This window comes from Dermacentor variabilis, chromosome 11 (genome assembly GCF_050947875.1).
Source record: "Dermacentor variabilis isolate Ectoservices chromosome 11, ASM5094787v1, whole genome shotgun sequence".
In the NCBI taxonomy this organism is placed as follows: domain Eukaryota; kingdom Metazoa; phylum Arthropoda; class Arachnida; order Ixodida; family Ixodidae; genus Dermacentor; species Dermacentor variabilis.
In genome coordinates, this window is record NC_134578.1 from 11,279,507 (window position 1) to 11,303,893 (window position 24,387).

Below are 24,387 nucleotides of genomic sequence, written 5' to 3' on the forward strand. Positions count from 1 at the left end.
CGTGGTCGTGCTGTCCAGAGTCTAGAACGTGGATTCTAATACTTCAAACTTGCTTCAAGCAATTACAGTTATCATATGTCCAGGTCAGATCACTATATTTTAGCGCCAGGGGGGCTAGTGACCGCACCACGTATGTTTATAAGTAAAGCTGGAGTAATAGAACTCGTGGAGCTTTAATATTTCAAAACAACTTACAACACCAGCCTGCGCTTACACTAACAGTGTCTAAATTGTGCGCGGCGTAGTCGTGTAACTTCTACTAGAACGTGGCTTCGAATATTTGCTTCAAGAAAATGACAGTTAGCATATGTCCAGGTCAGATCACCTTATTTTGGCGCCAGGAGCGCTAGTCATCGTACCATATATGTTTGCAGATAAAACTGGAGTAATAACACTCGTGGAGCTTCAATGAAAATGGATGGATGGGTGGGCTATATAGTGTATAGAGTGTATAGCGTGACTTCAAATACTTTATGCTTGCTTCAGACAAATCACAGTTATCATATGTCCAGGTTAGATCACCTTATTTTGGCGCTAGGAGTGCTAGTGACCGCACTATGTATGTTTATAGATAAAACTGGAGTAACAACACTCGTGAAGCTTCAATGCTTCCAGTAACCAGCCTATTCTGCACGCACTGCTGTTGACGGTGCTAAACCACTAGCTAAACTGTGCGCAGCGTGGTCTTGCTGTCTAGAGTCTAGAACGTCATTACCGGAATAGTGCGACCCGCATTTTGAGTATTTGCTCGCCGTAGACTACGGTCAGTTATTTCCTTCGCTGGGTAAGTATCTCTTACGGTATGGCGTTCCTCAGCTGCCGACTCCTCTGAATACGCGTCAGCGCGCATCAACGTTAGTGAATGCGCACAACATTGACTTCTAGGCTGATTGATTAATTCCCAGCACGTTGCACTGATCTCACAACTTCTTGAAGTTGTGTTATGCCATCTGAATGTATTTCACCATACCACCGCCGTTGACCGTACCCGCTGAGTGAACATGAATTTCACTGTCGACTCTCTATTGAGCTTGCTTTTAATTGATCATGGATGCTGGATTTTATAAAGCGTTGGGTGGTGTATTTATAGTGTAAGTGCTTATGTGCCACAGGTGCAGTATTAGAAGTTGGAAATGGTGTTAGCAAGCAAGGTGAATTCGAAATAATTTGCGTAAACGTAAGGTAAAGCCGCGACGGCTTCACCTAACGCGAGAATTTACTACGTTACCGATTCTTGTCTGTTCCCCAAGTCATCTTAGGGACAGGAAAGCTTCGCAAAAAGGTGCAAAGAAAAAGAAACTACTCTTGACCAGTAAATCGACTGTGATTCTCTGATGGTGCACTCGTCGCAGAGAAACATCGCCGATCATTCGGTGCTTGTTCGCCCGATGTCCACAGATACCACAGTTGGTGCTACCTCGCAAAACCAGGCAGAGCCATGGCTATGTACAAGGGAGCTGCCAGCGAGGCTGGCCGTGCGATGCATCTCAAAAAGAAGCGCGAGAAAGCGTTGGAAGAATTGGAACTGCGAAAGAAAAGGATTGAAGAAGAGTTGAAGCTGTCCACAATGGAGAACAAGTTCGCTGCACATTATGATGCTGTGGAGCAGCAGCTTAAATCGAGCACAATTGGGCTTGTCACCCTTGATGAAATGAAGGTAAAGTGTACTGCAGTGCTCCTTCTCGACAACATTGGTGAGCCTAAGATACACTCTGTGCACGAATATGAATCGTTCAAAAATTTATATGCATGCACCATTAGTATTGATTGCACGCATGAGTATGGGGAGTTAAACTGCATTAGCACAATTTTTAGGGTTCAAAATGCTTTAAGTGTTGCAGACTTGCACTGGTTTATGGGAAGTGATGAGTGGCGATAGTTTATTGGAATGGTTAATTCAAAAGGGCATTATAGTACTGATTAGCAGGAACTTCTTGCAGGCAGTTTAAACAAGTATGCTAATAAGCATGTTACTTTTCTTTCAGGCTAAGCAAGAGGATGTAGTGAAAGAACGAGAACGTCAACTAGCACAGCGGCAACAAGAACGCGAGCTTCAGCGACAGCGCGAAATTCAGAAAAAACGAGAACAGCAAGAGAGGCAAAGAAGACAGGCAAGTGCTAAGAAACATTGTTTCTTTCTGAAAAGGCTTTATTGGGCTGTTTAAATTTACTTGCCACCAACATTTTGTCAGTGCAGGGACTTTATCATTATAGTCTTCACTTATGTCTGCAAATTAGTATCTACAGGTATGTTGTAGGTAGCATAGCTTATATGAAGAATGCAGATTTGTAACAAACAGTACTGAAACAGCATTAAATTACCACATTAGTTCCTACAGCGGCCACCAGGGCTCAGCCGAGGACATTGCACTATCCATGAGAAGTGCCTCAACTATAGTTTGCAATGCACATTTGGCAATAACATGTTCAGCAGCACAAATTAAACACATAAAGACCACTTCCTGGAAAATTCAGCAGTAATGGCTGAACAGCTGTGTTGCATGCTATAAACATTCTTGCCTGCTGCCAGCGTATGTATTTTGGTATTGTTGTCATCTTAGCAAATTTTTTCCCCTTGACGTCTGTGTTGCTGCCTGCTGTGGCAGAGGTTCACTGTTGCAGTTGGCCACAACATGTGTGCCACAGGATTGATTTTTTCTTCCTTCTAGATTGCAGCACTATCATTCAAGCTAGATGAGGAGGAGGAGGAGGAGGAAGAGGAGGATGAAAAAGAAGAGCAGGGGGAAGAGGAAGACAACAACAATAATGACGAAGAAGAGAAGGAAGATTCACTGGAAGCAAAGGAGCAGAATGAACAGGATGAAGAAAAAGATGAGCTTGACTACGAACCACCATCAAAACGGAAGTTGGGAAAGAACCCCGATGTGGACACCAGCTTCCTTCCAGACAGGGAACGCGAAGAAGAAGAGAAACGCATCAGGGAAGAGCTTCGCATGGTATGCAGTTCAGAGCATTTGATGTTTCGTGCAGCATAGGGATAACAAGGCATCAACTGGGTTGTTAAGGGAAGAGTTTTGCACCGTACACATTGCAAAGGCATTCGTTGTTGTGTGCGGTATAGTCGTAACAGCAGGAGGTCAAAACTGGGGTAGAGTCACTATGTTTATTGTATACTAGTATAATGCATACAATGACGGACTCTTGTGCAGAAAACCAAACTAGTGTGCAGAAGTTCTTGTAAACAGATACCTTTAGTATGTGCATGAAATCTGTTTGTCTTTGCTTAGCTCACATTTGTCACAACTTAGTGATGCAATAAAAACGATGCCAAGCCCTCTTGCTTTGATTCTACTGTTTTGCCGTGTTGCACCAGATAGAATTTTGTGGAAGGGTGGCAAGGCTTAGCGAAGCTTTTATAAGTGTCGACACAAGACCTTGGCACATTGAAGCTCACAAATGACATTTCATTAATTGCAGGAGTGGGTGCAGAAACAGCAACAACTCAAGAATGAAGACATTGAGATCACCTTCAGTTACTGGGATGGCTCAGGGCATCGAAAAGTGGTGCGCATGAAGAAAGGGAACAGCATCTACCAGTTCTTGCAGGTGCGATTTTGTCTCACATTTTGCTACGTTCAGGTGAATCTGATACCTTGACTACTACTTACTACTACTATTAGGGCCGCTTCAGAAAAAGCCAGCTGGAATCTGCCTAAATTAGTATTTTAACACTTGGCTAAAGGTACTTTCTGAACAGTCACATGAACACATAGAGGTTGGAATGTTGCTCAATGCTATATATATAAAAAAGGCATCATACAGATATGCAGTTTTATCATCCAACTTCCTGTTTTTTGCAAAGTATTGAAAGGTATTTACTGTTGGAAATGGCCTGCACTTTAAACTGTGGAGCTTTCCTAACCAAATGCATATTCAGTAACCACAACACATGACCAAGTGGTAAAGCCACTTGGCCAGGATGCATATACCGGTTTATAGCTGGTCATCTACATGCCATGTGCTTCCACACTTGACCTCATTAGCTTTGTGCAGCACAGTGAACGCTTTTGGTTGGATCAGCCAACCAGAAAAGAGAACTAGAAGGGCCACTCCATTTCCTGTCTCTGATTGACCTCCGTGTGATGCTGACTGAATTGAGGCTTCAAGGAAGGATTAGCAGCGCGTCACGGGCAAGAAAAAAGCCCTCCTCCCATCTCTGGAACACACACTCGGCTACCATTACCTGACACGAGCCCTAGCATTTGCTGTGCTGCACAGAATATGTGACTGGTATTGAAGCATTTTGTAGGCCCATTTGCCATGCTCATCACTTGCAGAAATGCATGGAGCTCCTTCGAAAGGACTTCTATGAGTTGCGGGCAGTTACGGCAGACCAGTTGATGTACGTCAAGGAGGACTTGATCATCCCACACCACTACACATTCTACGACTTCATTGTCACAAAGGTAGGTTGTGTGCAAGTGCACTGCTGTCACCATAAGCTGGATGCGAACATCACTTCCTCTAGGAAAGGCCCTTCCAAGGTGTGAAAAACGGCAAACAAACAAATCAGATGTTGACATGATTGAAGCAACTGTTTGAAATGGGTTGAAATACAAATGGTTTGCAAAGGAAGTATGGCATGCAACATTTGTATTGTGTGTAATCAGTAGCTTTGGAAGTTTTTTCAAGTTCATTAGTTCCTGTGGGGCTTTACACACTGCACACCCTCTGCTCAAATAAAACCGAAAAAGTACCTAGCACAGTACATTAAGGAGATGAAGGCTTAGTAGTGTTACTTAAAGTTTGTGTCACTCATTCCAGAGTGATAATGAGAAGATAAGGCAAGAAAACTTGCAAACGCTCTGACTGCCATTTTTTTTTACCATAAATGCTTGACAGTGTGACTGTAGGCTTTTCATTTTAATAAAATCTTTAAACTACTTACAGTATGACATAAAGCAGACAGCAAATAGCATGTGTTTGTCGTCTGCTTTATGTCCTGCTGTAAGCGCCGTTTCTTTCATTAAGTGAGCATGCATCAAGCAGCCATAATCAGCAGTGTTGAATTGCTGTTTCACACAGGCTTTTCGTGAAGGCACTAGTGCAATGTTGGCATAGTGGCTCACCAAGCGTATGCTTCGTTTGCACAGGCTCGTGGCAAGAGTGGGCCGTTGTTCGCCTACGACGCGAGGGAAGATGTGCGGCTGACCAATGATGCCTCAATTGAGAAGGAAGAGTCGCACGCAGGCAAAGTTCTGCTGCGCTCGTGGTACGAGAGGAACAAGCACATCTTCCCAGCATCCCGATGGGAACCTTACGACCCCGCCCGCTCGTATGAGCGCTACACAGTGTCCGACAAGAAAAAGTAGCCCAGTGCCACTAACCAGCCTTACACTTTGGGGAAAACTAATCCGTTGTGAAACTGCTCACAGGCGGCAGCCTGAGTGGGGTCCTGAAGAGTTGTGCGTTCAGTGGTACGCATGTTTAGGTACTGGCTGTTGCAGGGTATTAGCATGTTTGTGTACATGGTAAACTTTGCGGTGCCGTTGATGTAGGTGCTGTAGGTGCTGTCAGCAGGGCTGTGAACTACAACATGGCCGCGGTGACACTTTGTTCATTAAAACACGTAAGAGTGCTTCATGCATTACCACTTTACTGGGCTCTTTACACCCTCCAGTGAGCAGTTTTGCTTAGTTGTAGTCGTGCTTTCAACTTCAGAATGTTTGGAGAAATTACAAATCATGAGGGATTGTTGTTAATGGAGTGCTTCTAAGCTCTCTACACATGTGCTGAAATCATTGTAGTTCTGTAAATTAAGGAAGGTAGAGGTAGGCCCACACTGTCAGGCGAACTTGCTGCATTGAATTTTACTTTTCTGTGTTGTACCATGCACAGTTTGTATGATAGCATTTATCATTGCTGTGGCAGTGTTATAAAATCACACTACTGTAAATAAAAAGGCATCATCACTTCTGCATTTGTTTTGTGCTTATAGCAGCAAATCAACTGTTCTAGGCACATCAAATATGAATGTCAGAGGAGCCCCTGGCTTGGTTGTTCCACTGAAGTGATTACCATACTGAACTGTAAAGAATATCTATTGTACTACAGCTACTTACATCAACTACAAAATGCAAGTGCTATTGTTGCATGCAGACACAAGTTCTTTAACTGCCGTGCCTACTGCAACGAAATTTCACATTGGCTAAATTGGTTACGAATGCATATTATATACTATCGAAGCAATCTTGGCAAAGCTGCAGGGCTGCTAATTGTCAAATTAACAGCCTTTAAACAGAATGGAGACTGGCTGCGATATTGTAGCGATTCCCTTAAAACAGCATCTAAGCAGGTGCGAGAGGCAGGTGGATATGATGCCAATCCCAGCACATCACCTCCAAGATTTTCAGTGCACTATGTGCACTGCCTAATCTCTGAAGTCGTGCCAAAGAACCATGCTGGTTCTCAACATTCTGGGTTTTGCGTCGTTTCCAGAAAGTGTTAATTGCAGGGTTTCTCTTTCTTTTCCCCCAGTTTTGGCATTAAAAAAAACATTTTTGCTTGCTTTTCATGAATCTACTTGTTTTTCAAACTTGAAATTTTGCACGAAAACTGCTCTAATACTCCAAACTCTAAAGCTAGGCTTTTTATGCAGTCTGAAACTTCGTTGGTTTTAATTGCATAATCTTGGGATGTAGTTGTTCCTACAACATGACAGCAAATTAGAATGGAAAAATATGACAAGTGCTTAAGATGCTGTAGTGCATATCCACTTATATATATATATATATATATATATTGTGTGCATATAGCTGCATAAAAATAGGGCAAAACGTTAAAGCACTACCTGCATTCTTCTGAAAGTCTCTCGGTCAATGATTTTAATAATTAATGACCTATGTCAGGTTTTTGTAAAACTTATGACAGAGCTTAAGAAGGAGGCTATTCCACATCAGAGAACAATGCAAGCAGTCTTCTAGTTCACTTGGTATGAGAAGCAAGAAGTGCACAAGCAAGCACCACAAGTTTAATGAATTCATTTTAATAAATTCATTTCCGAAATGCCCTAGGACAAGGTGTATTGGAGGGGAAAGTGGTTACATGACTGATATAGCTGCAAGTCCAATTTCCAAAGATGTTGCATGCTATCCTGAGGGATTTGAAGAGTAGATGTTAGCACAACCCAGTGACACTCAAACTTTAACGAATATCAATGTGTGACAATGGTGGTACAGCCGAACATGAAAAGGCAGTGCAGAAATACTGCAAGTAGTTTTCGTCGCGGAGCACAGTTTCACCCACGCAAGAATGGCGCCTTGCCGACACCTGCTCAACCTTAGACTACAGTTTGTCGACCCTCTACTGCAGTCGGTTCCTGCTGAGGGATTTGCAATAACTTACGAGATGTGAGGCCGTAATATTATTTAATGGCCATAATCTAGCATGTGCTGCCTGCATGCACGAGAATAGCAAGTTTGTCACCTGTGCACTGCCATCAAAGGTGGCTTTCCCACACTAAGAGGCACCGTGTGGGAAAGGCCGCCTCAGTGATTTCCTAAAATTTACTGCAACTGCAAAAAAAAAAAAAAAAAGAAAAAAAAACCTCGGATCCGCCACTGTGCTCAATGCCAACGCCAAGCACGAGGTGACGGGGATGGGAAGCAAAAACGCTGGGGCACAAAAATACCACAATGAGATTGAAATTACTTCAGAGCCTGGGAGTTACTCTGGGCTTTAAAACCCCATAACTTTAACTTAAAATGAACTTAAAGCAGGCGTTCTGCAAAAATTCAGAAATTCCACTAACCTTGAGCAGGCAGCATAATATAGACATACACAGTCTCAGTAGTAATCACCACAATAATAAGACTGTAATAAAATCTAATCAGCCTCTTTGTTATTGTACAGCCACTGAAAAGAAAAAGCTTGTAGTACTTAAGCCAGTGTCATGAGAAAGTGCAGCATTACATACAGGGTTGGAGGAAAGGAAAGATAATTGATTTGCTAGGGTGGCTTCATGTATTCTGCATCATAGACACCATGAGTAAGCAACTACAAGCCAGTGTCGTCAGAGCAAGTTGCAATTTGTCTAGTCTGCCTCGGTGTATTTTTTCTATATTTGAAATGACTTTGAACTGCTCACTTTTGAGTTTATCTGTGAGGAAAGAATATTTTTCACTTGGGCATTGTAAAAGTTTTTTTATTTGTGTGAAATCTAAGCACTCTTTATCACTTTGGTCATAATTTGCATGAGAAACAGGATGTTGATTAGATATGACTAACCAGGGTAAATGCCTTGGCCTCTGAGTTAATAGTGTGGTAGTCTAGAAATGCATCATCCTGCAAACATTGCAAAGACTTCAGTATATGGGAAAATCTGGATCCATGGTTCTGGCCCAGGCCTCCAGGCCACCTCGAACATCGCAAACCTTGACCGCTTGGTTCCAAGCTTGTCTCAACTTTTCCACCGCCAGCTGAGAGTCGTTGCCACGGCGACATATTATCACCACTGTGGAAACAGAGCATGATGGTAGTTTAAAATCGACCGCACTAAATAAACCAGAGAGGAGAACGAGCTGGCAATTAGATATTACTGTTCCACAAATGTGTAGCACAGTAAAAGTAATATCTAGCACTGCAGTATAGCCAGTTAAAAAACAGTGGATTGGAGTAAGTTAAACTAGCAGTAGTAAACAAATTTTAGATCCTAGTTAAAAATGTTCAAGGCAGATCTGCATCCTAGCACTTAGTATGCATTTAAATCGCCACAATATAGGTCTGACAAAAGAGTCACACGAAAAGCAAAATGGAGAAATGCTGCGATTTTGTAGCGATGCCCTGTCTGATGCTATTCGTTTGTTCCTGTGCCACTGTTATCATCCACCGTTTGTGGCCGGGTGATCCTACTGGTAAAGCAGGTGGAGTGCCCCTCTCACCCCTGACGATGCACAAGGAATGGCATTGGCATATAACTGCTACATTATCCCGACTTAGGTTTCTTTGTGGAAATGTTGGCTCCGTGTTGAGGCTTCCTTGTTTGCCCATGTTAGTCACAATACAGGTTGTCAACTGCAACTTAGCGTGGTATGTCGTAGATGGGTCAGACCAGTGGCTCAATGTTGGTAGTCATCTCTAGCAAGTTGCACTATGTTTTGTTAAGTGAGTAGTAACTAGACAATTAAGGTTAATCATTTCAATTCCTAAACATTGACTTTATGGCGCAAGAGCTATTGTTGAGCATTGTTAAGCTAAAGTTGTGCATTAAAAACATATACCATTGTTTTTATAACAAGTTAGGTATTATGTGGCTGTTTGCTTCAGGCTCAGAAGAAAGCCCACCAAATATCATAAAACAACATCACTAAGTGCTTATGCACGTGTACTGTATCAATGAGAGGAATATATGAGTTAGGTATAATGAAATGACAAAACGATGACAATGGCATTTAGAGTGGATCAGATTACTTGCATCATCCAATTCATTACAAAGCAGAAAGTGTACAAAGCAGCATCTTATAACAATATGCCACCAATAAAATGTGATTGAACTCCATATTTTATCATCATGGCCAACATAGAGGCTTAATTAAATGAAAACACGTTTGAAGTGGGTACTTCAATCCATCAAGTATACAATAATGTCAATTTTTTTTACATTTTGCACGCTTTCGTCACAGCTGCAAGAAAACACACACACACATGACCAAACGTACTGTAAACTGCATTGCAGAACGTTTCAATAGCACTTGTGTTCCAAAATGAACATATGTAAATTAGTGCAGTTAGTCCTAGCTAACTAGTTCACTCAGTATATTACAAAGATACCCTGACTCACTCAAGACAGCTGCTAAGAGTGCACTATTGCTATCACCTTTTACGAGATATCAAAAGCACAGTGCAAGTTGCATGAAACCCGCTGTCTGCAGTACCAGTGCCCCCAAGACAAGACTGCCCTTACCTTCTGTGTTCTCTGCCAGTTTTTTCTCCAATGAATCGAGTTCATTATCTAGCTGCTCAAAGGGAATGTCTAAGTATCATCATAGTCATAGAAAACTGTGGTATCTGCAAAAGGCTAGTATTGACACAACAGCAAATTGACCTTAAATAGCCTATATTTGGCATGATACAATGAATACCACAGCAAATCTGGAATGATTACTTAATGAAACTATTCATTTACTCTTAGACTTTTCTCCTATTCAAATTCACCATTAAGCCATGTACTACTACAATGAAACAAAAAATTTACTAATGACTATATACCAAGATAACTATTTAAGACCTGCAAAATTGTGCTAGTTCCGTCGCACCTACTCTTACATCTGCATACACCAAGGAACACTTACCACTAGCAACAAATGAATACAGCGCAACAATGGCAAACTAAATGTGTAACTAGCAAACTTGTACGTTCCCTCCAGAAAAGCTCTACATCAACAAGCACTTTAGAATGCTCAAGGTTGTTCTGTCTCATGCCAGCAGTTAGCACAAGTTGTGACTACTTCAGCTCGTGCAAATTGTAACACCAGTGCAAGATTGCATAGGTTCAGCACCGCATACTATCATGGACAAAGGAAACGCAAACAGGACAATGCAAAACATAAAAATGCCAATATTCTACTGATAAAATTCATATGAGAGTGCAGTGCATTTTCCCTTAGAACAAATGGTGTATGGTGCACTGAAGTTGCAATCGAGCACAAAATTTAGTTTTGTCATCTGAGCTTTCTCATCCAAGTTCCATTTGTCGAGGATAGTACATACAAGACATAAATGTGAAGGTCACAACATTTAAAATACAACTGCAGCAAAATTCTGCACTGGCAGGAAACATTTGTATAGTAATAGTGTCGCTGCAGAGAAAAGGCTGGGAGAAAAATTTTGTGCCATAAATGCAAACATGTGCACCACCAAGTAGTAACTCGTAAGAATCTGTGTTTTCGTTTTATACTAAATCTGGGAAACACACTACTGCTGCAGCTCACCGGAAGTGATACGGAAGTCGGGCTTGGCCTGAGCTGAACTGGTGTTCCTACTCACTGCTTCACATGCATAATTTATACAGCTCCCCGCATTCTGCATGCAATCCTGTGATTGATGACACATCTGAGTTATCATATAGCTGCGCAGCAGAATGCCAAGGTGCCCGTCATGTGCTACAGGGCAATTCGGGCATTGTTTATAAAAATCTGTAGTTGCTAGTGTTATGGCTTTTCTGTAATTACTTTGATGACATCAACTGTCCGTGTTTAACAGATTGATCTCAACTGAGATTTTATTACAATTGGCTTTTGACACATGTGCACAGGAAGACCGCAAAGAAAGGATACTGAGGCTTCTGGGAAGGTGGCACATCTCGAACTGGCACTTAGGCCGAACATCCAGCAAAAGACAGCTGGGCTGGTTGGTCAGAAGTCGGTCTCTCAGATCCTGAAGTTGAAGCATCATAAAGTTGCCTTGTGTGTCTAGCCAAGCACAAGGAACAAGGGCAACAGTGACATTTAGTGTCGGGCAAAACTATGGGGTTATTGATAAACTGTAGCACAATCAACACACTTGGTATTGGCTTATCGGCTAGTGCGCCATCCGTTATGGTTCCTACAATACAATGGCTTTGAGCTGCTACACTACAGAATGTGCGCCCACGAAATGAAATCCCTGAACTCGCCTTTAATTAGTATATTTCATAGTATGCAGCCCTTATGATAACTTTGACCAGTGAAATAGTGCTTCAATGGCTGCCTAGCACCAACTGCTTCACACAACCTGCAACAGGTGGCCCCACTAGCATTGCCAATTACAGAAGCTGACTGCTTTGGTTTATGCTAAGTGCAGCTTGCGCACGCTGTGACCAACAGAACAAAAATTCACCTGACAGGAAATCCGCAGCTCCTTGGGTAGCACAGAGAGGCCACAGCACTGGAGAGAAAATTGTTAAAATGCGCACATCAAAAGCAGTCCTAAGTTCAGCACAGGATTTGGCATGCCATGCAACTCGTTTTTTTTTTTTTTTTTTCAGATAAGAGTAACCGTTTACCCCCACCTGGGCATGTCTGGTACCCACATCACATCTATTGTAGCTGTATGAATTATGTTTCTCGCTATAAACAGCAGAACTACTAAACAAAACTATGCATCTGACACCACTGCTTCAAACAGACTCATAAGTTATGTTTTATAACATGAGACATGTGATTGTCATTGTATTATTTACTAGAATATCATGCTATTTCAAGACAGACGTAACATTCACAATTCGGACATTTGTTTTATATTTTAGTCTGCTCTCGATGTTTGGCACAAGCGAGGTTGTCACTAATTTTATGGGTCTCTCAAAAGCAAGATGGTGCCCTCGTCTTCTGCTATTTGTCATGTCCTGAACATGCTCAAGTTCAAGTGAAAAAATGTGTGACAAACTTCGACCAACAGATGAAGAGAATGGCTTGTGACATCTGCACCAATTTAATTCCACCTGCCTTCGCAAAAGCAAACAAGCTATGCAAGGTCAAGAGAGACTTAAAGTGGCACTAAACTCACTCAGACTCCTGGTGCACTAACAAATAAGCAGAAGCTCCACCTACTGCACAACTTCGCTTTTATGGCCAGAAAATCCACAAGTGGCCAGAACTTGTCCACAAGTTCAGCAAGCAATCACCTTATTAGTTGGTCCTGTCCCACACCAAGCAGTGTAGTCCTGTACAGCAGGAGCCGTCGATGGGTTGGCACAGACAGCACAGTCAGGCAGCTTACCCCGGATTTTCACGTGCCGCCACCTTGCATCGGCACCATCAAACAGGAGCAGCTTCCCAGAGCAAACGTCTTCAGTTTTCCATAAGACAAGGGCAACTCTTAGACACCATGATAAACTTTAAGAACCATTTTTTTCAACTAGTACATCAACACCTCTGCTGCTTTCTGAAATGTCCTTGTTCACTTTCACTGATTTGCAATCGTCATGCACTTGATCACTCTCCCTGCCCATAATAATAATAATTGTCATAACATTAACTACATAAATGAACTGCCTTGCAAGTTCATAATTTTAGGGTCATCACTACAGGCTTCATTGGATTAAAGCATCAGAAAACAGCTAATTCTTGTATGGATGCAAAAAAGGCACATGCCCTTGGCTGGCCATTTAGTTTGCCCATACTGTGAGGTCATTCTTGACGAAAAGGAAACCACAATTGTGCTGCAAGAGATGTCTTTGCTGTCTTCAGTCAATGTACAGCCAATCACCTTCACATCAATTGTCAGTGTACATATGAGCTGAAAGTTTGAATGGTTGTGAGCCACATCAATGAAAACATATGAGAGTTAACCATCTGCTCATTGAGATACAGCTGTTTGTTGCAGGGTATAATGGAAAACACAAACTTATACAGACACACCACACAACAGTGAATGACTGAGTTTGCACAGCAAAGCGGCACAACAATCTCTCATCAGGTGAATGTATAACATGTGCAAGCTAGATAAATAAGCATATGCACAAATGTTTATTCAACCGCTCACCTCCATAGCCAGTGAGGATTTTCACCACTTCGAGTGCCTGCATACAGCCAATAACACCAGGAACTGTTTGGTACAAAGACAGCAGAAAATGTCAAATCAGTTTATGCGGAAGCCCACAAGGTGGAGGAAGCTTCGTTAAAGAAAAAATCGTCACCCACATGAGTGTAGCATGAAGCTACACTTGGGTGGATGACAACTTTAACTTTCAAAGAGAGCAGAAAGCACCACCTAAGCAGAAAGTAAAAATACAGGAGGAGGGATTTTTTTTAGTCAGCACCTGCTAATTTGACATCACAGCATAACATGGCACTCATAAGATGCACCTTTAAACTAAATTTCCCTAATGTCAAAGAGCTGCACTAAGTTAAAAAAAAAATCAACACAGTTGAATTACATGGGATTAATGTCTCGCGTGCACAGAGGGCTATGAGGGATGCTGTCAGCGGAGGATTATTCTTGACTATCTCTGACTTTTTAAGCTTTATTAGTAAACAATTCCTGTGCTATGAATCACATTCCCGGATGACAGTGGCCTTGATCACTAGTTTTGGGAGTATGTTTACGTGAGTGTCATGCCTGTGCTGAGAGCCTTGTATGTATGTTGCATTTCATACACCACTGCTTCCATATGGAGTAAAGAGCACCTGGTTTACTACCCTACATGTTAACCTCCCAGCCTACCTTGTTGCGGCACAACATTGTTGTGCCGCTTGTGGTTGGGCATCGGTTTTACGAACCCCTACTGTTTTTGCATGGGGATGATGGACAGCACCTTGTGCAGCGTTTGGGATGGCAACGAGACCGCACAACATATCCTGATATAATGCCCTTGTTTTAACAATAAAAGAGGCCCATTTCACGACACTTTAAGCACACTGGACGATAGAGCTTTCACCAAAGAAGAAATATTGGGACCATGGCCTTGAGCATCATCCGTGCTTCAGGCCCCAAAAGCACTGCTGCACATTTTGAAGACGACTGAGCCCTGCGACTTGCCTTTGTCTGCACGGTGAACATTGCTATGCGGATGTGTGTGTGTGCACATCACTTGGTCTTCCTTTCTTTCTCCATATAGAGTGGTACACCAGGCAAATTGCCAGCAAGACATCTCCATGTTTCATTAATCCTTTGACCCATTAAGTGCCATGGCATATTTCGAAAATATTTATTAAAAGTGCATCTTTTTGCAGAAACCTGCTTTTATTTTTATTTTTTCTCTCGAGACATCATACCGGGAATGCTACAGAGCCTTCAGTGTTCTTGTTGAAAAACATGAATAAATGATGCACGACGTCTTTTGATATGGGTCATAACTGCGAGGTAATGCAACCTTTGTCATGGCAAATTACTCGTCATTGGCAGTGAATGGGTTAAGTGCCTGAGTATGACACTCGTCTGGTTGCTGATGCACATCTGTGGACATGCATTAGATAATTTGTGGATGTGAAACATCCAGAGATTGGTTCCACAATCCACTCAGAAGTTGGCTAAACTAAAATTTTGTGTGAGGGTTTGTTTCTATATGACAGATAGCACAACAAAGCTTATTGATTGTCATTGTTGCTTACATCCCTGGTTTGTCGACATGGTGAACTGGCACAAAAAGCCTGCACATTTATTTAACGATGCAGAAATTAGAGAACTTCTTATGAACTGTGATTCAGAGGACTATGACGTTAATTATGAGGTGTCCTCACCAAACAGTGATGAATACGAAGAGACCATGCTGCATCAGGAACACTGTTTATTCTAATTAACATCAATAATTAGCACAAGCTGAAATTTTTGTTTATAATTTTATGTAAAATGTTCAGCAGCATATTGTCAAAAAACACCATATTTGCAAGTGAATAACGTGACCACAAATAATGCTTGGGGGGACTTTCGGTCCATCAGAAAAAGAAAGAAATATATATTACGATTATAATGTGAAGTGGTGCGCCGCAAAGAAACAGGAAACTGCATAAATGCGGATGCCGGCAAGGTGCTTTGTTCATGGCTACTGTGAACTGCTCTCGCAAAATACACTGCTAATGTCTTTGTCACTGTCAGCGAGAACGACTTCATTCTTCATACTACAAGAGTGTTGTACAGGCCAGCACCTCAGAAGTGCTCACAGCACAATCGAACATGACAAAGCCATGCCCAATGGTACAAGTTTGAACACGGCTCCGTAAGCAGTAGCGGCCATGGTGGTGCCTAATGGTTTAGCTAATTGCAGTTCGAAGTGCCGGAAAAAAATTAAAAAAGAAGAAATGTGTTATATTCGTGTCGTGAACCCAAATATAAAGTGAGGTGTGTTCCAAGGCTGGAAATTTAAGAAAGATACTCACATTATATTCATGCAAATATGGTAGTACTTAAAGCCTGTTAACATGTTGCTTAGATAGGAATCGAATTTGTTGCACTTGGAAGCACCCCTGGCACCAAAGGGTTAAAGAACTGTTTCTTTCATGCTCTAGCATTGAAAACATGCTTTCAGCTTGCAGAAGAAAAACCTAGCAATGAACATACAGAAGCTAAAAAATCTCAGTGCTCCAAGTATTCGAAAATATTGTGAACACATCGCACTTGCCCATGCCTATGACACCTCCCTCCGAGCAGTTGGTGACAGTGGAGGTGGGCGGTGGCTGTGGAAAGAGACAGCGGTAACAGGGCCCACCACGGTATCCATATACCGTGAGCTGCCCCTCCCAGCGCAGGGCACTGCCTGACACCAGCGGCCGGCCCAGGCACATGCATGCATCATTCACCAGGTACCGAGTGGCTGCATTGTCACTGGCGTCGACCACTACTTGGTACCTGCATAACTATGCTTTTTAGGTCAGAGTGCCATCTTCATAAATATTAGCAACAGTGTGTAAGCACACAGCCCCCAATACTGGCAGCATGATTGATTGACTGAGTGGTTTAAATAAATAAATAAATGCGTAAAGAAAATAAAAGTGGCTTTAACCCTGAAGAAGGTGTAAGCAATAGGGATATGCGACATTCTGCAAGTGCACTTCCCCCCGAAACTCAATTGACCCATGCAAGATGGCAGACGTCATTCTAGAAGTGGAAATAAAGCAGAAGTGCTCGAGCTGGTGCCGCTATTCTTCCTACTATCTTTTCCTTGCGTCTTCATTGTTTTCAAGTCTATCCTCTGCTCAATGGTGATGCAACGGGAGGTCGGCCATTATGTGTAGGTCAAGCTAACAGTAGTGTGGTAGAGCCTAAAGACCCCCCCCATACTGCGCCTATTTTAAGTAGCACCAACCCGCTCTCCTGCACTCCTTCTCTTCCTCTTCTCCAACCTATGGAAGCGGATATGCTGCCATTGTGCTTCCGCCGGCCTCTCCGCCGCGCCCAAGGCCATGCCGCTTTCTCTGTGACCATACCACCAGTGGTACGTGCATAAGCTGATGAGTCTTCAGATTAAAAACCCAGAAACTCTCAGGAAACACGATTGAGTAAGAATATTACTTGCTCATGAGTGCTCTTGGCAAGTGCAGAAACAATGTGGAAGGCCACGACTTCCTTTTGGAAGCGGCAGAACTGGAACTAGGCAGCAGCAGTTCCTCAACATATCGTGCTACTTTAAAATGCAGCAGTAGTGTTGATGAACGGGCTTTAGTAAAGCCTACTTTCAGGACTGCGCATACCCCCTATTGTCCAACTTTGGCAACTGATCCTTAAGAAACTTCCTAAATTAAAGAAGTAATAGTGAAGGGCAGAGAACTAGGTGAATTGCTGAATCTGTAAAGTTCAAAATTAACTCCTTTTCCTTCTAAAGTGACTCAGAGAGCATGCTATGGATGAACAAGGAAAACTTGAACCTGGAGCCACCTTTTCAATGAAGGTATTTGTCGAATCTTGTTGCCCTGAACAGGACAAGACCCCTTGATGAGACACTAGCTCCCGGTGAAGGCATCCCTTGTTTGCCCACTATCTCTTCCTTTACCTCCAGCTTTCTGTGACTCTGTTTAAAAGGGAATTTGTGACATGTGCATATACACTCTGTAACGGAGCACACATGCACGTCCAAGGCGCTTCGTACAAAATACCCAGAGTATTGGCTTGCTCTGTTCTGGCGAAATGGCAACTATTGTTTTCAGTGAATTACAGTAAATACCCTTTAAGAAAGGCACAAAGGGCCTTGGAAATTTGTTTGTGTTATGAGAAATTTGCCTTATCTCACTAGCTAGCTCGATCAAGTTCACCACAAATAACCACAGCAGGCTTTGGCAAGATGTGAATAACGCACAAGGATTGCTGCACGTGCAGAATATTGCCTTAATATGGTTGTATAGCTGTAGCCGTCTACAATACAATCTTTCCTATTCCATTCCACATGATGACCAAGAGACTCTCTGACCTGCCAATGATGTCCAAGACATTGGAGCTGTCAAGAACTGCAGAGTGATGTACATACTCCGGCTGCGAGTTCAGCCTACGGAAACAAAGCAAGCACAGAATGGAAATTAATGACAGTAGCTGAAAAAACTGTGGCCTTTCATTAGAAGACTTGCTGTTGGGTAAATTGGTTACAGTCGACACAAGGCACCTTAGTGCAATCAAGGAAAGAAAAGGACTGAGAAGGAGGAGGAGATGAATACGGCAGACAGGGTGAGTGTCAACTTCAACTGATTAATTTCGGAGATGGAATAAAGACAACCAAATGCGCACGCATGCTGCACCACTGCACACACATGCATTTGGTTGTCTTTATTCCATCTCCGAAATAAATCAGTTGAAGTTGGCACTCACCCTGTCTGCTGTCTTCATCTTCTCCTCCTACTCAGTCCCTTTGTTTCCTTGATTGCACTAAGATTCCTTACATTTTCATTAAAGTTTCATGCCTAAATAAAGCAGCAAGACAACGGAAATTACATATGCAGTCTGTAGCGATTCAGACTGTTTCATGCTGTTTCCAGCACTCTGAGACATCTTTCTTTTCTAATGGTAAATTTATGGTTTGGCACAGGATCAGCAATACAACAGATACACAGAGTGTCCTGACATAATGATGACAATTTATGAAGTAACAAATGGCTTTATATGTGAACAGAAGAAACTGCTTGTTGCTAGCAGTTATGTATACTTGTCAACAAAATTTTCTAAACTTACTAAAAGCTAAGTAACCAAACATCTAAATCAGCCACCTAATGAAGGAGGTGTCAATTAAAGAGTTGATGGTGTTCTGCTTGTACCAAGCAAATTTTTCTAAGCTTCGTTTTTCTAGGCTAATAATTACTCATGTGTAGCATGCAGACACTGTTTTTTCGCTAATTTCTGGAGCTTACACCTTCTTGACATAACAAGAGAAGTTCCTTTCTAATAAACAATCCCTTTATCCATTTCTTATTGATGCACTCTACAACTCCAGGATATACAACAAAAAAATCTTAATAAAGCTGCATAAGTTACCTGTCCTAGCCCTACACTACATACTTTCATGTAGGTCATCCACAATTCGACTTACTGCACCATTTTAAATATGGCATAGCCAGTTCCTAGCAAAAATTAAGAATTCAAGCACCCGTGACAATTCCCATGAGGATCGATCACCACACCTGACGTGACAAGAGTCAATCTAATACCACCCTCAGCGTAATTACAACACTTTTCAAATGACTCTTCAAAAGAAAAACACAAGTGCCTTGGAAATACTTCTTATCAACAGCAGTCTAGTGGGTATACTGTAGGCAGAAATGTGCAGTAAAGTATTAGTAAAGTATTGTATGAAACTTACTGCCGAAGAGCGAGCACCAAGGAATCTACTTTGGACATGCCCACTTTGGCCTCAGAATGCAGGATCTGTCGATGGAGGTTGCTTTTTTCTACGGCATCGAAATCTACAATGCCTATTCGTCCTGAAACAACAAACAGTTAAATCAAGACAGGTCCTTCTTGATAAGCATATGTGATTATTAGACGAAAGTAGTACCGTGTAAAGTGGCAGGTTTTATGATTAGCATATAATCATTTCTTGGATTGTTTTTTAACAGTTCTTCGCATGGGACACCTTACATATGTTGTGTCAACCGTTCACTATATTATAAGCATGATTTAATCTGCTCATGTCATCCTCTCATGTTTAGGCAATACGTAGCAATGACACGTACACGCCACTCGCTGCTTGATAATGCAGCAGAAAGCCTAGCTCTGCAATGCCAGCTTCTAAGGTTCACACATCGCGGGTACAACCTTGAATGCCGGATGCCATCGTAAACGTTATGACAAGTATTAGCGCATTCTATTGGATGATGGACCTCCTTCCGGAAAGGCGAATGATTAGCGTGCGAGGTTCTTTTCGCTGCAATTAGGGCTTATACATACCAACTCCAGCGGCAGCCAAGTACGCCGCACATGGACATCCCAGGCCACCAGCACCGACTATTAGCACAGACGCCGATTTAAGTGCTTTCTGTCCTGCAAAATTTTTAGGCAGAGTTGTTAAAGGTGTACGTCGCTGCACAATCGGGTCCGGCGTCGCTTATTTAGTCTCGGGAGGGCATCAAATACCTTGAACGCCAAATCCGGGCAGCAACATCTGCCTGCTGTAACGCGACACATCATCCTTGCTCAAAGCTGCGTCAATCACACTTGAAAGAGCCTGCAACGACACAGAGGTTTGTTATACGAGCGAGCGAAAATAAGGAAGAAATGTTACCTGTTCGCGCGACAATTCCCGGCGAAGCCTCTCTATTTCTGCGTCTTGTGCCTCCACTTGGGCGCGTAGAGAGGCTATCTCCGAGTCGTTCGTGTCCATTTCAGCCGGACTTAGCAAGTTTAGCGGAATGTAGTGGTAGAAATCTACGCAACAAGCGGGAGAAAGCTGCGAAAGTTTGCCGAAAACCAAGCGCCGCAAAAGCAAACGACCGCCAACCGGAACCACATGTTGAGCACCCTAGCAACGAATGCAATCAAAAAACGTCACTTCCGTTATAAATCAGCGCCAATATTTAAATTTGTTGAGCAGTGAAAAATACAGAGACAGCGCTGTGTCTGTCTTCTTCGCCATTCCGTCCAAGGTGCAGTGTGCTTTAACTACAAATGCAACTCAACTCACCGAACTTTCCATTCTTTATATGTCTTTATATGTTTACATAGCCTGTACAAACTTAGTGTTTGCATTAAAATGTCGCAGTATGCGAAGCTATGTTATGCGAAGTAAGGATAGTAGGTCTTATCCGCCGTATAAATAAACTTGTAAACATAGGCGTACTAAGCCTGGCGTCGTGCCCGCACAAGCAAACATGAACAAAGCTCACTCGATGACCGCGGAAACTCGCTGTCAAAACGCTGGAGTGAGGAAGCGTGTGAAATAAAATGATTCAGCAATTTGGCCTTGGTTGTAATCCGCCATAGGTTTATACGCAGTGCGATGAAGTTGGGGTAAAAAAATGAACTTGTGGGTTTTTATATGTGTGAAAGCGAGGATCCGATTATGAGGCACGCCGTAGTACGGGGCCGTAGTTGAGGACCGCCCTGGCTCCTTTAACGAACATTTAGTAACGCAATACCCTTAAGGGCCTCGCGTCAAAAAAAGAAAAAAATCCGGCGTCGGCGGAGTTGTCCGCGAGCGAAAATTTCCGTATATATTTACGTATATGTATATGCACCGCCTTGCTATATGACATGCGGTATATGCGGGTTATATTGCCACACCATACCATCACTAAAGTTGCTCATACGTTGTCTTACATTCTTGACAAAATTGTTCCTAGAAATTTTGAGAATGACAGCCAACAAACAAATGTCATGAAACAAAACATTGACAGCGCATGCCTTTTATGTCAGATCTTCTCAGACTTAAATATTAAAAAGGCAGAAATAAGAGAAACCTGAAATTTTTTTAATTTTTGGCGCGACTGTGTGCTACCTCAGCAGGATCCGCTCGCGCGAAAGACCAAGTTTCTACCAAAAAGCTCGCCTCCTTGCATAGCGTTCGCCGCCAGCGTTTCCAGGTAAACTACGGTTACATAAGCTGCAGTTGCCGGGAAGCGTGAGAAGCAGACAGGGATCTTTGAATGCTATCGCGTTCCACTTTTATAGGCGAAGATTAAGCGTCCTCCATGTTTTTTTCCTATTTTCTGCGTTATACGATGCGCCCGCAGTGCCCTTGGTGAACTAAGAGAATAACTTTGTTCATATTTAATTAATATAGAGGGCGATTAAGTAATGAATAACGTGTAGGCAAGTTCCAAGTGTGTGGGTCAATTACGGGCTTTGCAGTAATTGCTTATTCAAGTGCTTGAGATCGTTGTGAGTGCGTTTTAAGAACAGCATAGAATTTAGCCATATATACGAAAAGAACTATATGAAAATCCGAAAAATGTATTGACGAAATAAACATTTGACTATGAAGTATAGCTCTGGGACAGTCGGGTGGAACTGTCACACTAAACAGGTCAATAGTAGTGCTAACAATAAGAAAGTGACAATTTAGCAGATATTTGTCGAAATTTGAGGCTTTTAAGGAACATTTCCGACTGAAGTTGTGAATGAACACCACTACGTACTAAAAGACTAATCTATATGTATGTTCAGCAGGCGAATTTATGCAGCGTCCAACGCTAAAATAATGTTTATATTAATTTTCTCGCAGAACACCGAAAGCAGGTCACGTGACGAGAATTTTTTTCAGCAAGATATATTGGGAAATGTGTAGCTGTAAGCAAGGTATACTCAAATAGCCATGATTATTTACAAGAAATGTTTAGATTCTCGATCAACACGTATGGGACACTCGTGGAATGACTCGTAAATGTTTTCGCATCAAAGCCGTGTCCAAGCAAAGTCGCGTACAAAAAACAACAACAAACATATACTTACAAGTGTGTTCACCTAGCCGTCCCAGTCGGCCCACGAACATACCAATGGACCCTTCCGTAGCTGCAGCATCGATGGTGGCAGTAATGGCGGCACCTTCCAGCTCGACCAATATACGCTTTTCAAGCAAATGCAAGTCAAATATTTTTTTCCATAGCGATCTCACGTAACGATATCCTCTTCGTGGCTTGCCCGTGGATCGGAACGGTACGTATTCGACTCTAGTTGGTTCGACCCCTGCGGGACCACCACGATATGGTCGAATACTCTGAAATATCGACTGGACAAACGGCCACGAAATGAACCAATTCAAATATTTTCATTGCTCAAAGCAATTTGTAACGTCTTTTTGCTTCTGACTTTCGAATCCCGACTCAACCAGAGTACGCCTACGAGCGCTGACATCTTTAAACGCTGCCTCAGCGTTGGACTGACTGAAGGGAAAAGTAAAGTTCTGCTAGTTCCGAAAATAAAAAGAAAATAGCTTCATGCCTAGGAAAAGAGTATCGCCGTCTGCTGAATTTCTTCTGTTTTCAAGAACCGCTGCGGGCGCATGAGGGCACGCGGGTGGGAGTTGAATTAACCGAAGCGGCATACTTTTGCGTTCGAAATAAACGCGCTTTCCTTTCATAATGTACGGTTTCTCCCGGGACTTCCCAGTGCGTTCGAATAAACGGGAAGTCGAATTCGTAAGCGCGCTTATCTGCAGTTCATATTTACTGAATTAATGGCAGCAGGTGTCATCACTAAACTGTACACGAAGTGGCAGCTGCAAATGCTGGGTCTTATCTCTTGCACGCGGTTTCATCACGCGAGCCACGTTACATCATCTACGTCAAATACAAGCAAACTGTGCTTGCAGACACTGTTTGCAAAAATTACCACGCCGCTATTAGTTGGGCAAAGTGCCTCGCAGGAAAGCTTATACAAGCTTGTACTTTTAGAAGTTCGCACCAACGCACACAGCCACGATCTGGTTCCTCTTTATTCAATGTTCACGTTTCGAAACAAAGGAATCCGCGTACAAAAATATAGGTCTCAAAAATATATGTGCTTTATCGCTACTTGCAGGACCAACATCCTAATAGTGTTTCTTGCCCTTTTTGTTCGCATGTGAGAACGCCTTCATGCATATTAGTTGTTTAAATACCTGCTCAATAAAATATGTACCGAGCCATATTTCCTGTCCGTTGCTGTGAAATTATAGAGGGGGGCAAACACCCCGTTTAGCTGTTCAGTGCAAGCAGCCGCTTTTATGTGGCTGCTCGTTTCATCTCTGCACAACGGCAAATAGGAACGACTGATTGATTGATTAATTTAATTCCGCGGGTCATATGTCCTCGAGTCGCATCCACGGGGATTCCCACCAGAAGAAACACTGCGTGTGCAAGGCGTAAGGTTAGCACACGCGTTTCTTGGCTTTTCGCCTCCCACAAACGCATTTCGAATTCAAGCCTATGAAGTCGTGTACGATTAGGGCATTCCTTCGGTCGCGCAGGTCCTCCGAGATTCTTTTCAGAAAAGTCCGATGGGTCGTCCGGTGGCGACGTCCAGGTCGATGTCCATCAGCGCCGGTCTGGTCGGCAGGCCGGGCATGGTGGTCACGTCGCCGGCCAGCGCGTAGATGAAGCCAGCGCCGGCGCTCAGCCTCAGCTCCCGCACGGGGAGCACGAAGTCTCGAGGAGAACCCAGCAGTTTCGGGTCGTGCGACAGCGACAGCGGCGTCTTGGCGATGCAGACGGCCGTCTTGCCGTAGCCCTGGCGCTCGAAGCGCTCGGCCTGCGTCTTGGCCAGCGCGCTGAGCTCCACGCAGCGGGCTCCGTATATGGTGCGGGCCACGGCCTCCAGCTTGGACTCGATGTTCAGCGAGAGGTCGTAGGCGAAGCGCAGCTGCGTAAAGCGGGGAAGGGACCATTACGGCTGAAGAATTGTGGACACCTTCGTAGTCACGACTGAAATTCAACGCCAGCGAACAAAAAAGCGTTGTGAAAGGAAGAGAATATAGAGAATGGGACACAATTCTTTATAATGCTGCCGTACGTGTTCACGTTCGTACTTCATAAAATAATAAACCACAGCAGAAAACTCCGC

The 24,387-nt window shown here is 43.0% G+C and overlaps 3 protein-coding genes across 4 annotated transcripts in view; 1 reads left to right on the forward strand and 2 right to left on the reverse strand.

Annotated features, from left to right (window-relative positions):
* Window positions 1–583: 583 nt before the first annotated feature.
* LOC142564031 (protein FAM50 homolog) lies at window positions 584–5,936 on the forward strand. The gene is made up of 7 exons (XM_075674843.1): window positions 584–784; window positions 1,399–1,657; window positions 1,986–2,111; window positions 2,670–2,957; window positions 3,439–3,567; window positions 4,299–4,427; window positions 5,115–5,936. The coding sequence occupies exons 2-7, from the start codon at window positions 1,439–1,441 to the stop codon at window positions 5,331–5,333; spliced, it is 1,110 nt and encodes a 369-aa protein (XP_075530958.1). The 5' UTR covers window positions 584–784; window positions 1,399–1,438; the 3' UTR covers window positions 5,334–5,936.
* A 2,212-nt stretch (window positions 5,937–8,148) lies between these two features.
* Window positions 8,149–20,364, reverse strand: Uba4 (Ubiquitin-like activating enzyme 4). 2 transcript variants are annotated; one of them, XM_075674842.1, is made up of 12 exons: window positions 20,135–20,364; window positions 19,987–20,077; window positions 19,801–19,888; window positions 19,214–19,334; window positions 17,837–17,911; window positions 16,055–16,281; window positions 13,480–13,542; window positions 12,620–12,783; window positions 11,836–11,883; window positions 11,295–11,394; window positions 9,923–9,991; window positions 8,149–8,473 (listed from the first exon to the last, which is right to left on the reverse strand). In XM_075674842.1, exons 2-12 carry the CDS (start codon window positions 20,038–20,040, stop codon window positions 8,325–8,327), a joined length of 1,158 nt encoding a protein of 385 aa, XP_075530957.1. In that variant the 5' UTR covers window positions 20,041–20,077; window positions 20,135–20,364; the 3' UTR covers window positions 8,149–8,324. The 2 variants fall into 2 exon arrangements, with proteins under 2 accessions (XP_075530957.1, XP_075530956.1); XM_075674841.1 differs by having other exon boundaries at window positions 19,801–19,893.
* Window positions 20,365–23,263: 2,899 nt separating this feature from the next.
* Window positions 23,264–24,387, reverse strand: part of pug (pug C-1-tetrahydrofolate synthase, cytoplasmic) — a 41,564-nt gene continuing 40,440 nt past the window's right edge. Inside the window, exon 17 of the mRNA XM_075674248.1 lies at window positions 23,264–24,186. Coding sequence (XP_075530363.1) covers window positions 23,812–24,186 — 375 coding nt within the window. The 3' untranslated portion in view covers window positions 23,264–23,811. The remainder of the gene's footprint in view (window positions 24,187–24,387) is intronic.

Bases quoted from the DNA above. Each gene is read 5' to 3' on its own strand.
- LOC142564031 (XM_075674843.1), top strand. From the start codon at position 1,439: ATGGCTATGTACAAGGGAGCTGCCAGCGAGGCTGGCCGTGCGATGCAT. The intron at 3,568-4,298 runs GTGCGATTTTGT...CATCACTTGCAG, and splicing joins GCATCTACCAGTTCTTGCAG to AAATGCATGGAGCTCCTTCG. The intron at 4,428-5,114 runs GTAGGTTGTGTG...TCGTTTGCACAG, and splicing joins ACGACTTCATTGTCACAAAG to GCTCGTGGCAAGAGTGGGCC.
- Uba4 (XM_075674841.1), bottom strand. From the start codon at position 20,233: ATGGACACGAACGACTCGGAGATAGCCTCTCTACGCGCCCAAGTGGAG. The intron at 11,395-11,835 runs GTGAATTTTTGT...CTTCAACTTCAG, and splicing joins AGCTGCGGATTTCCTGTCAG to GATCTGAGAGACCGACTTCT. The intron at 8,474-9,922 runs GTAAGGGCAGTC...CTGTTTCCACAG, and splicing joins ACTGGCAGAGAACACAGAAG to TGGTGATAATATGTCGCCGT.